The following is an 11213-nucleotide window of genomic DNA, read 5'->3' as shown; positions in this document are numbered from 1 at the left end:
AACATTGGTTTGAGGGAAGTGCAATTGTACTGACAATGCAATTCTTGATTACATGTAATTTATCAAGACCGGTTGTGAGACCATCTGCCTGCGAGAAGTTATCCTCACTATGGATGGTGCACTTGACCAATGAGGCGACAAAAGAGTTGATGGTGAAAAAGTTTAGTTCATACCATAGGTGGTTATCTCTATTCTCTATCTAGGTGCTTAGTAGTGAATTTTGTGAGAGCCACATATAAAAAAAGAAAGAGCAAATGGATCGAAGCAACAGTGGGCTTTGTCACCCCAAATATGAATGTTAGATTTGATCCCGATAGCGGTAGCGGGGCGAGAGACGTAATCCGAGATGATTGGGGCAAATTTATTGTTGTTAGCAAACACATACTAGAGCTGACTTTGAACATTGCAACCACCGTGGAAAACTTCGTCAGTGCTCGATGGTCCCTACCTTGTCGATGGATTGCCAAAGGCTATCCATTCGATCGGATTGCAAGGAGGTCATCAATCAAATACTTTGAAGGACAATGGATTTTCGGCAGCTGTGAATGCTCCAATCTCTGACGACATTTGCATAAAAGCTTCTTCTTTTGCGAGAGTACCTTATCATTTTTGCCTTAGGGTTACTAGTTCATACTCTAGCTAAGGTGTATGATCCTCGATCAGATGTTTTGGGCTGATGAACCGCTGAGTTGTATTGTTGCTATGTAATTGGTGAGTGTAAGTGTTATTTGAGTGATAAAGCTCGCCAAAATGGCATTCCTAAAAAAAATTAAAAGCAACTAAGATAATAATATTAAAAGCAACTAAAAAAATACTATTAAAAGCATTATAAGTTCAGTTTGGTAGTAAGCTACCAACAAACAATTGCAAAAAGAAAAGTTCAGTTTTATCCATACATTCACTTTTGTTTGTTTGTGTACGGCGGGTCCCATGTGCAGCCTCACTTGCCACGCACCACCCCTGGGCTGGGCTACTAGTATGCACAGCCCATCCCTCCCAGTCCATACCCATAGTCGTCTTCTTCCAGCTGGGCGAGAGGCACGAGATCCGATCCGATCCGATCCACCCCGGAGCCGGAACCCTAGCCAGGTCCACCGCTATGGCGACGACGCGCCCGCTCCTCCTCTGTGCCGCCCTCCTCCTCGCCGCCCTCTCCTGCACCTTCGCCGCCGACGCGCCCTTCCTCGTCGCGCACAAGAAGGTGGCCCTCTCCCGCCCCAAGCCCGGCGTCGAGCGCCTCGCCGTCTCCCTCGACCTCTACAACCAGGGATCCGCGTGAGTGCTCCCATGTCTTACCCTACCTGCCTGCTATCCGTCCCCGGGTTCCTCCTCACTTCGCGACGACGATGGGGCTTGCTCTCTCCGCCGGATCGATGGGATCTGCGGCGGCCTCGGCCGGCAGCTGAGGGGATCGGCTCGGTTAATGATGGTTTTAGCTCCTAAAGTTCACAATTCGGCGGTGAAATTCGGCACCATCTCGTGGATCCTGACTAGTAACTGCTAGATCTAGAGTTTATAGATTTTTATCCGTACAAAATGGCGACCCGATCCTTCGTTCTATTGCCTGACCATGCGCCTGATTTAATTTGTCTAGGCAAACAGCTAGGAAGGTCGAGTAGCCGCAGCCAATTGGTGAGCTTTTACTAGAGCTTCCAGGCGTCCCGTTGTTATTGAGCAAATCTGTCAATAATAACGCTGGGTTTTGCATTTGGGAAGTTGAAGCATCTGTGTGGTGTTTAATAGTCATCATCCGTCTGTGATGTCATAAAATGTTCTTAGTTGATTACCTAGAATATAATTTTATCTTTCTTATTTTGATGCATCTTGTAATCTCATGGTTTTACTGCTCTTACTGGTTAGAACTAGTATATGCCAAGCACTTTTACAGATAGATTGGTTCCAGCTTGTTAGATGTTGCATCATGTACAGTAATAAAGTTCTAAAAACTTACCAGATCGGTCCTTGACGTTCTAAACTGAGTTATGGTAATATCTTGTTTGCTCCTCAAAGTGCACATCCTATTTGCATGGACAAAAGTTTGATTCCTTTTTCTTGTTCGCCTTACATACCTGTTTCTATCATGTGATAGCCAGTGAATATCCATGTATTTTGAATAGTCATATGTAATAAGGTATTTTGTTTTTCTGCAGAACTGCATATGATGTGGCCATTAATGATGACTCGTGGCCAAAGGAAGCATTTGAACTTGTCTCTGGAGAGGTCTCAAAGACTTTGGAAAGGCTTGAACCGTGAGTACATTTTCATTTTGTAATGCATCTCTCTGCTTTTGGTGACTCCACTCCACTATGGTGTTATAGAAAAATAAACTTTTATCATTTGCACTTTTAGTGGCGCCACTGCTTCGCACGCGTTTGTATTGGAGAGCAAAACACAGGGCAGGTTCCAAGCTTCACCTGCTGTTATCAAGTACCGTGTTGCTACAAAGGCTGCACTGCAGGTATGATCCTCAACCCGTTCTGTATATTATTCACTAGTGCCTCAAATGATATACATTCGCTTGTTTGCTCATTCATTCACCAGTGTCAACTCCTCTTGCTAAACTGATAATTTTGTACGCCGTAGGAGGCCTACTCAACTCCCATCCTCCCCCTGGACATTCTTGCTGAAAGACCTCCAGTGAAGAAGTTTGAATGGGTAAGTGATTGTGTGCATTTTCATTCTGGTATATCTCCTTGGTGATTCTAATTTTTTCCATGCTATTTTGTGGGGCTGATACTCTTGCTCTGGAATTCTGGATTCACTCTCATTCGTTGTTCAGGCTAAGGTAATTTCATTTCATTTCTCCTCCATATAAATAAGCTGCCATGATATTCCCTGGTGTGAGATTCTAAGAAACTGTCCATGTGCAGAAACTTGTTGCAAAGTACGGAGCACTGGTGTCTGTCGTTTCCTTCGTTCTGGGGTTCATCTACCTGGTCGCGAGCCCATCGAAATCTGCCGGCTCAAAGTCTGGCAAGAAGAGGCGCTGATCTATCATCCATGGTTCACCGTTTTTGTAGCTGGCCGTTTGCCTGGAGAGAGACTCTTGGTAGCAGAGGAAGAGAATCTCTGAAGTTACAACACCCCATGGACTGTAATGTAATGGAGCGACTAGCAGCAAAGTGACACTATAATTTTGGTTATTTCCATTTTGTGTTGTCAGCGACTTAACCCGGAGGAGTAGATTTGGTGAAACATAGAAACCCTTTTGATTCTGTACTGTGTGGAGGACCATGTGGTTGTGCATCCAATCTTAGCCCCTGGTATCGTATCGTTGTCGCCCCAAATGAAACCGTAAATCAGATTTCCGAGGTGTTTCGGATACATTGATGCAAATGTAAACTGAGCCAGTAGAGCACGTCTTGGCTACATTGATGCAACTCCTGGGTGTACCAAACAGCAACTCAGCAAGAACATTGTGTTTTTGAATGATAAACCTGCTATAACTAACATCAAAACAAATACCTGAAATTTTGACGATTTTCGAATTTGCAAACGTGGATATTGCAAGACAAAGTTGCACTGCCATGTTCGTACACGATCGAGCAGGGTTGATTTGAAAACAGAGTAGTAAAGTCAACATTTATTTCCGCGTAATTCAAATACAGTTTTGCTAAAGCACATTTAGATGTGCCGTAAGTATTCATCTAAGTCTTATGTCATTGATCTTACGCGAAAATTCATGTGCGAATTTCTTTTTTGCCATACTTGATTGTGTCACTTAGATTTAGATGTGCAATAACTAATGTGCCCTCCAACAAACAGTCTGGGAAGCAACCGGTTAAGCTAAATGCAAGAATCGCCCCAAACAAATAATGAAATTAACCAAAGAATCGTCTCTCTAGCAGATCAATCGATCTCTCAGCTCAGTCTAATCCTGTCAACGTAATCAAGCACCCTTCTTCAACCGCGAGCTCATCAGGCTGCTGCGACGCCTGTGGCCCGAGACCACCACGAACACTCCCCGGCGGCAGCAGCGCGGCGACGGCGTCGAAGCACTCAGCCGGCACGGTGGCTCGGGCAGGCCTCTCGCTCCCAGCCGGCACGCCGTCGTCCCCGTAGACTGCCCTCAGCTCCTCCTCGCTGGCGCGCCGCGACAGGTAGAGCCTGTAGAGCGCGTACGCGCCCTTCTTCTTGCCCTTGTCGCTGGTGAGCTCCTGCACGCGCCACGGCGTCCTCCCCTTCTTGGACGGGCCGGAGTAGAAGGCGAAGCAGTTCCCGGCGTCGCCCTGCTCCTCCTTGCGGCGCTCCTCCGGCCGCCAGTGCCCGCCGGTGTCGACCCTGCGGTCGGCGCGCTTGGCGCCCCCGCCCGCGCGCGTGGTCTGGGGCTTGGTCTCGCTCAGGAACCACCAGGCGCGCTGGTCGTCGCGGGCGGTCGCCGGCGGGTGCAGCCGCCGCAGCGCGTCGGGGCTGACGCTGTAGAAGTTGGTCTGGGAGACGAGCCCCCGCGCGTCGGCCATGTCGTCGTCGCCGCCGATCCACCGGTCGAGGAGCAACAGGCACTCCTCCCGCGTCGGGCTGAAGTAGACGGACGGGCCCAGCGGCTCAGCTTCGCTCGCGCCGCCGGGCTCTGCCAGAGCCATGGAGGAGCTGCTGCTGTCTTCACCGGCAGAGTCGGCAGAAGTCGGTTTCTTGGCTTCCGTGAGTGCCATGGGATGGGATCGCAGCAGAGATTCCGGCTTGTGCCTGGCTCTGGCCGAGGAGGGATCTCGGTGCCTCTCTGGGGCTAGCTGGGTGGGCTGGGATTATATGGTGTGGCACGCCACGCGACGCGACGCGCTTCTCTCCCAAATCGGATTCGCCTTCCCGTCCATGAACTGAATATTCATGGCGCCATGGCATTGCCAGTACATCAGCTTGCTTGTGTCTCAGATTATACTCCCTCCGTTCCTAAATATAAGTCTTTTTAAAGATTCCACTATGGACTACATACGGAGCAAAATGAGTGAATCTACACTTTAAAATATATCTATATACATCCGTATGTAGTTTGTAGTGCAATCTCTAAAAAGACTTATATTTAGGAACGGAGAGAGTATATCATACTTCGATTGTAGCTAAGAGCATTAGGCAAACATGCATGGCTAATTCAAGCACACACGTACGTGGACATCACATCACACTGGCTGATTAATTCTGACTGTTTACGGCATCGCTCTTACCGAAAAAGGGGTTTTTACCGAAAAAGGGGGTATCGCTCTTCATACAACTGATTATCGAAACAGGCATGTTTGCCTGATTCCCTTCGGTTATTGATGAGGCATGGCTTGCTATCTTATCTGTACATGAAACTATTCTGTTCTATCAAATCAATCTGCGCATCTAGGAAGCATAACAATTACGCTGCGCCGCAGCATCCTCGTACGCCGGGTCAATCTTAGCCTGCTCAGATAAACATCAACAACATGTAAACATGGTTTGGCAGCCCATTACTGTGATAGTATCAGTGGTAATAGCTTCACCGTACTACGGTGGAGAAAGTACAGCTGATCATTACCACACATCACCACAACAAAATACTACACACTAACCCAAAATCAGAAAGAAAAAAATGGCTTGCTAAAGCATATCTAGATGTGCCATAAGTATTGCACATCTAAGTCCTATGTCATTGATCTTACGTTGAGATTCGCGTGAATATTTTTTTTTTCTCTTCCTCTTTATGCTTAATTCACTCACTTAGGTGTGCAATAACTAGAGCACATCTAGATGTGCCCTAGACACAAAAAAAAGGATTTCTCTCCACGCCATGTCAAAACAACAACAAAAAACAGACCACCAATCCATGCACACAACCAAAGGTTGCCTACAAGCGATGGAAGTTATTGAGATCATGCAGAAGGAAGGAAACTCACTTGGTCTGGCTGCGGCAATATATGAAGAATGCTCGTTTTTAGCTCATAATTTTATTTCCATATATGTTTCTCATTGTCCTAGGGAGGCCAATATGGCGGCATATTTGTTGGCTAGAAATTCGAAGGTCTCTAGAACTATTGTCTGGAAATCGGAGCCTCCGGTTTTTCTAGTAGATGTCTTGACAAACGATGTATCGATGTTTGCACATGAAATATAAACCGCCATGATGGCATTTCCCTCAAAAAGGTTGCCTACAAGCGAACGGCCTGTTGGGGATCGTTGCAGAAATTAAAAAAATTCTACGCATCACCAAGATCCATCTATGGAGAGACTAGCTGTTGGAAATATGCCCTAGAGGCAATAATAAAATGGTTATTATTATATTTCCTTGTTCATGATAACTGTCTATTGTTCATGCTATAATTGTGTTATCCGAAAATCGTACTACATGTGTGAACACATAGACCATAACATGTCCCTAGTGAGCCTCTAGTTGACTAGCTCGTTGATCAATAGATGGTTACGGTTTCCTGACCATGGACATTGGATGTCATTGATAACGGGATCACATCATTAGGAGAATGATGTGATGGACAAGACCCAATCCTAAGCATAGCACTAGATCGTGTAGTTCGTTTGCTAAAGCTTTTCTAATGTCAAGTATCATTTCCTTAGACCATGAGATCGTGCAACTCCCGGATACCGTAGGAATGCTTTGGGTGTACCAAACGTCACAACGTAACTGGGTGGCTATAAAGGTGCACTACAGGTATCTCCGAAAGTATCTGTTGGGTTGGCTCGGATCGAGACTGGGATTTGTCACTCCGTATGACGGAGAGGTATCTCTGGGCCCACTCGGTATTGCATCATCATAATGAGCTCAATGTGACTAAGTAGGTAGTCACGGGATCATGCATTACGGAACGAGTAAAGTGACTTGCCGGTAACGAGATTGAACGAGGTATTGGGATACCGACGATCGAATCTCGGGCAAGTAACGTACCGATTGACAAAGGGAATTGTATACGGGATTGCTTGAATCCTCGACATCGTGGTTCATCCGATGAGATCATCGTGGAACATGTGGGAGCCAACATGGGTATCCAGATCCCGCTGTTGGTTATTGGCTAGAGAGGTGTCTCGGTCATGTCTGCATGATTCCCGAACCCGTAGGGTCTACACACTTAAGGTTCGATGACGCTAGGGTTATAAGGAAGGTTTGTATGTGATTACCGAATGTTGTTCGGAGTCCCGGATGAGATCCCGGACATCACGAGGAGTTCCGGAATGGTCCGGAGGTGAAGATTTATATATGGGAAGTCATCATACAGTCACCGGAAATATTCAGGGGTATACCGGTATTGTACCGGGACCACCGGAGGGGTTCCGGGGGTCCACCGGGAGGGTCCACCTGCCCCGGAGGGCCTTATGGGCTGTAGGTGGAAGGGAACCAGCCCTAAGTGGGCTGGGCGCCAACCCCCCTAGGGCCCATGCGCCTAGGGTTTGGGGGGAACCCTAAAGGGGGGCGCCCCCCTTGCTTGGGGGGCAAGCTCCCTCCCCCTTGGCCGCCCCCCCCCCCCCTCTAGATCTCATCTAGAGGGTCCGGCCCCCTTCCCCCTTCTCCCTATAAATGAGGGGTGAGGGAAGGGCTGCAGTACCACATCCAAGGCGCAGCCCCTCCCCTCCCCAACACCTTTCCTCCTCCGCGTGTGCTTGGCGAAGCCCTGCCGGAGAACTGTCACTCCACCACCACCACGCCGTCGTGCTGCTGTTGGAGCCTTCTTCCTTAACCTCTCCCTCCTCCTTGCTGGATCAAGGCGTGGGAGACGTCACTGCTCCGTACGTGTGTTGAACGCGGAGGTGCCGTCCGTTCGGCGCTTGGATCATCGGTGATTTGGATCACGACGAGTACGACTCCATCAACCCCGTTCTCTTGAACGCTTCCGCTCGCGATCTACAAGGGTATGTAGATGCACTCCTCCCCTCTCGTTGCTAGTAAACTCCATAGATTGATCTTGGTGATGCGTAGAAAATTTTAATTTCTGCTACGATCCCCAACAGTGGCATCATGAGCTAGGTCTATGCGTAGTTTCTATGCACGAGTAGAACACAAGTTGTTGTGGGCGCCGATTTTGTCAATTTACTTGCCGTTACTAGTCTTATCTTGATTCGGCGGCATCGGGGGATGAAGCGGCCCGGACCGACCTTACACGTACGCTTACGTGAGACAGGTTCCACCGACTGACATGCACTAGTTGCATAAGGTGGCTAGCGGGTGTCTGTCTCTCCCACTTTAGTCGGACCGGATTCGATGAAAAGGGTCCTTATGAAGGGTAAATAGAAATTGGCATATCACGTTGTGGTTTTGGCGTAGGTAAGAAACGTTATTGCTAGAAACCTATAGCAGCCACGTAAAAATTGCAACAACAATTAGAGGACGTCTAACTTGTTTTTGCAGCAAGTGTCATGTGATGTGATATGGCCAGAAGGATGTGATGTATGATATATGTGATGTATGAGATTGATCATGTTCTTGTAATAGGAATCACGACTTGCATGTCGATGAATATGACAACCGGCAGGAGCCATAGGGGTTGTCTTAATTTATTTATGACCTGCGTGTCAACTGAAACGTCATGTAATTACTTTACTTTATTGCTAACCGTTAGCCATAGTAGTAGAAGTAATAGTTGGTGAGACAACTTCATGAAGACACGATGATGGAGATCATGGTGTCATGCCAGTGACGATGATGAACATGGCGCCCCGAAGATGGAGATCAAAAGGAGCAAAATGATATTGGCCATATCATGTCACTATTTGATTGCATGTGATGTTTATCATGTTTTATATCTTATTTGCTTAGAACGACGGTAGCATAAATAAGATGATCCCTCGCTAAAATTTCAAGAAAGTGTTCCCCCTAACTGTGCACCGTTGCGAAGGTTCGTTGTTCCGAAGCATCACATGATGATCAGGTGTGATAGGTTCTAACGTTCGCATACAACGGGTGTAAGCCAGATTTACACACGCAATACACTTAGGTTGACTTAACGAGCCTAACATGTACAGACATGGCCTCGGAACACAAGAGACCAAAAGGTCGAGCATGAGTCGTATAGCAGATACGATCAACATGAAGATGTTCACCGATGATGACTAGTCCGTCTCACGTGATGATCGGACACGGCCTAGTTGACTCGGATCATGTATCACTTAGATGACTAGAGGGATGTCTGTCTGAGTGGGAGTTCATTAATAATTTGATTAGATGAACTTAATTATCATGAACTTAGTCTAAAAGCTTTACAATATGTCTTGTAGATCAAATGGCCCACGCTAATGTCAACCTCAACTTCAACGCGTTCCTAGAGAAAACCAAGCTGAAAGACGATGGTAGCAACTATACGGACTGGGTCCGGAACTTGAGGATCATCCTCATAGCTCCCAAGAAAGCATATGTCCTTGAAGCACCGCTAAGTGAAGCACCTGTCCCAGCAAACCAAGACGGTATGAACGCCTGGCAAACACGTGTTGATGATTAGTCCCTGGTTCAGTGCGGCATGCTTTACAGCTTAGAACCGGGGCTCCAAAAGCGTTTCGAGCAGCACGGAGCATATGAGATGTTCCGAGAGCTGAAAATGATTTTCCAAGCTCATGCCCTGGTCGAGAGATATGAAGTCTCCGACAAGTTCTACAGTTGTAAGATGGAGGAGAATAGTTCCGTCAGCGAACACATACTCAAAATGTCTAGGTTGCACAACCGCTTGTCTCAGCTGGGAGTTAATCTCCCAGATGACGCGGTCGTTGACAGAATCCTTCAGTCGCTCCCACCTAGCTACAAGAGCTTTGTGATGAACTTCAATATGCAGGGGATGGAAAAGACCATTCTTGAGGTATATTCAATGCTGAAATCAGCGGAGGTGGAGATCAAAAAGGAACATCAAGTGTTGATGGTGAATAAGACCACTAAGTTCAAGAAAGGCAAGGGTAAGAAGAACTTCAAGAAAGACGGCAAGGGAGTTGCCGCGCCTGGTAAGCAAGCTGCCGGGAAGAAGACAAAGAATGGACCCAAGCCTGAGACTGAGTGCTTTTATTGCAAGGGAAACGGTCACTGGAAGCGGAACTGCCCCAAGTACTTAGCGGATAAGAAGGCCGGCAACACCAAAGGTATATGTGATATACATGTTATTGATGTGTACCTAAGCAGCGCTCGTAGTAGCTCCTGGGTATTTGATACCGGTGCGGTTGCTCATATTTGTAACTCAAAGCAGGAGCTGCGGAATAAGCGGAGACTGGCAAAGGACGAGGTGACGATGCGCGTCGGGAATGGTTCCAAGGTCGATGTGATCGCCGTCGGCACGCTACCTCTACATTTACCTACGGGATTAGTTTTAAACCTCAATAATTGTTATTTAGTGCCAGCTTTGAGCATGAACATTGTATCTGGATCTCGTTCAATGCGAGATGGCTACTCATTTAAATCCGAGAATAATGGTTGTTCTATTTATATGAGAGATATGTTTTATGGTCATGCCCCGCTGGTCAATGGTTTATTCTTAATGAATCTCGAACGTGATGTTACACATATTCATAGTGTGAATGCCAAGAAATGTAAGGTTGATAATGATAGTCCCACATACTTGTGGCACTGCCGTCTTGGTCACATTGGTGTCAAACGCATGAAGAAACTCCATGCAGATGGACTTTTGGAGTCTCTTGATTATGAATCATTTGACACGTGCGAACCATGCCTCATGGGCAAAATGACCAAGACTCCGTTCTCCGGAACAATGGAGCGAGCAACCAACTTATTGGAAATCATACATACTGATGTGTGCGGTCCAATGAGCGTTGAGGCTCGCGGTGGCTATCATTATGTTCTCACCCTCACTGATGACTTGAGTACACATGGGTATGTCTACTTAATGAAACACAAGTCTGAGACCTTTGAAAAGTTCAAGGAATTTCAGAGTGAGGTTGAGAATCAACGTGACAGGAAAATAAAGTTTTTCTTACGATCAGATCGTGGAGGGGAATATTTGAGTCACGAATTTGGCACACACTTAAGGAAATGTGGAATTGTTTCACAACTCACGCTGCCTGGAACACCTCAGCGTAATGGTGTGTCCGAACATCGTAATCGCACTCTATTGGATATGGTGTGATCTATGATGTCTCTTACCGATCTACCGCTATCATTCTGGGGTTATGCTTTAGAGACTGCCGCATTCACTTTAAATAGGGCTCCGTCGAAATCCGTTGAGACGACACCGTATGAATTATGGTTTGGAAAGAAACCTAAGCTGTCATTTCTTAAAGTTTGGGGATGCGATGCTTATGTCAAGAAACTTCAA

The 11213-nt window shown here is 46.9% G+C and overlaps 2 protein-coding genes across 2 annotated transcripts; one reads left to right on the top strand and one right to left on the bottom strand.

Moving 5' to 3' along the window:
• Nucleotides 1-986: 986 nt before the first annotated feature.
• On the top strand, nt 987-3266 carry LOC109777493 (uncharacterized). Its single transcript, XM_020336119.4, has 6 exons — nt 987-1275; nt 2151-2249; nt 2350-2458; nt 2584-2655; nt 2780-2785; nt 2871-3266. Exons 1-6 carry the CDS (start codon nt 1100-1102, stop codon nt 2988-2990), a joined length of 582 nt encoding a protein of 193 aa, XP_020191708.1. The 5' UTR covers nt 987-1099; the 3' UTR covers nt 2991-3266.
• Nucleotides 3267-3781: 515 nt separating this feature from the next.
• LOC120975325 (uncharacterized) lies at nt 3782-4801 on the bottom strand. The gene has a single exon (XM_040401936.1). It carries the CDS (start codon nt 4650-4652, stop codon nt 3867-3869), a length of 786 nt encoding a protein of 261 aa, XP_040257870.1. The 5' UTR covers nt 4653-4801; the 3' UTR covers nt 3782-3866.
• Between the last annotated feature and the right edge of the window lie 6412 nt (nt 4802-11213).

The sequence above is a fragment of the Aegilops tauschii genome, chromosome 3, assembly GCF_002575655.3.
Source record: "Aegilops tauschii subsp. strangulata cultivar AL8/78 chromosome 3, Aet v6.0, whole genome shotgun sequence".
Taxonomy (NCBI): domain Eukaryota; kingdom Viridiplantae; phylum Streptophyta; class Magnoliopsida; order Poales; family Poaceae; genus Aegilops; species Aegilops tauschii.
This window is presented reverse-complemented; position numbering and strand designations above follow the sequence as displayed.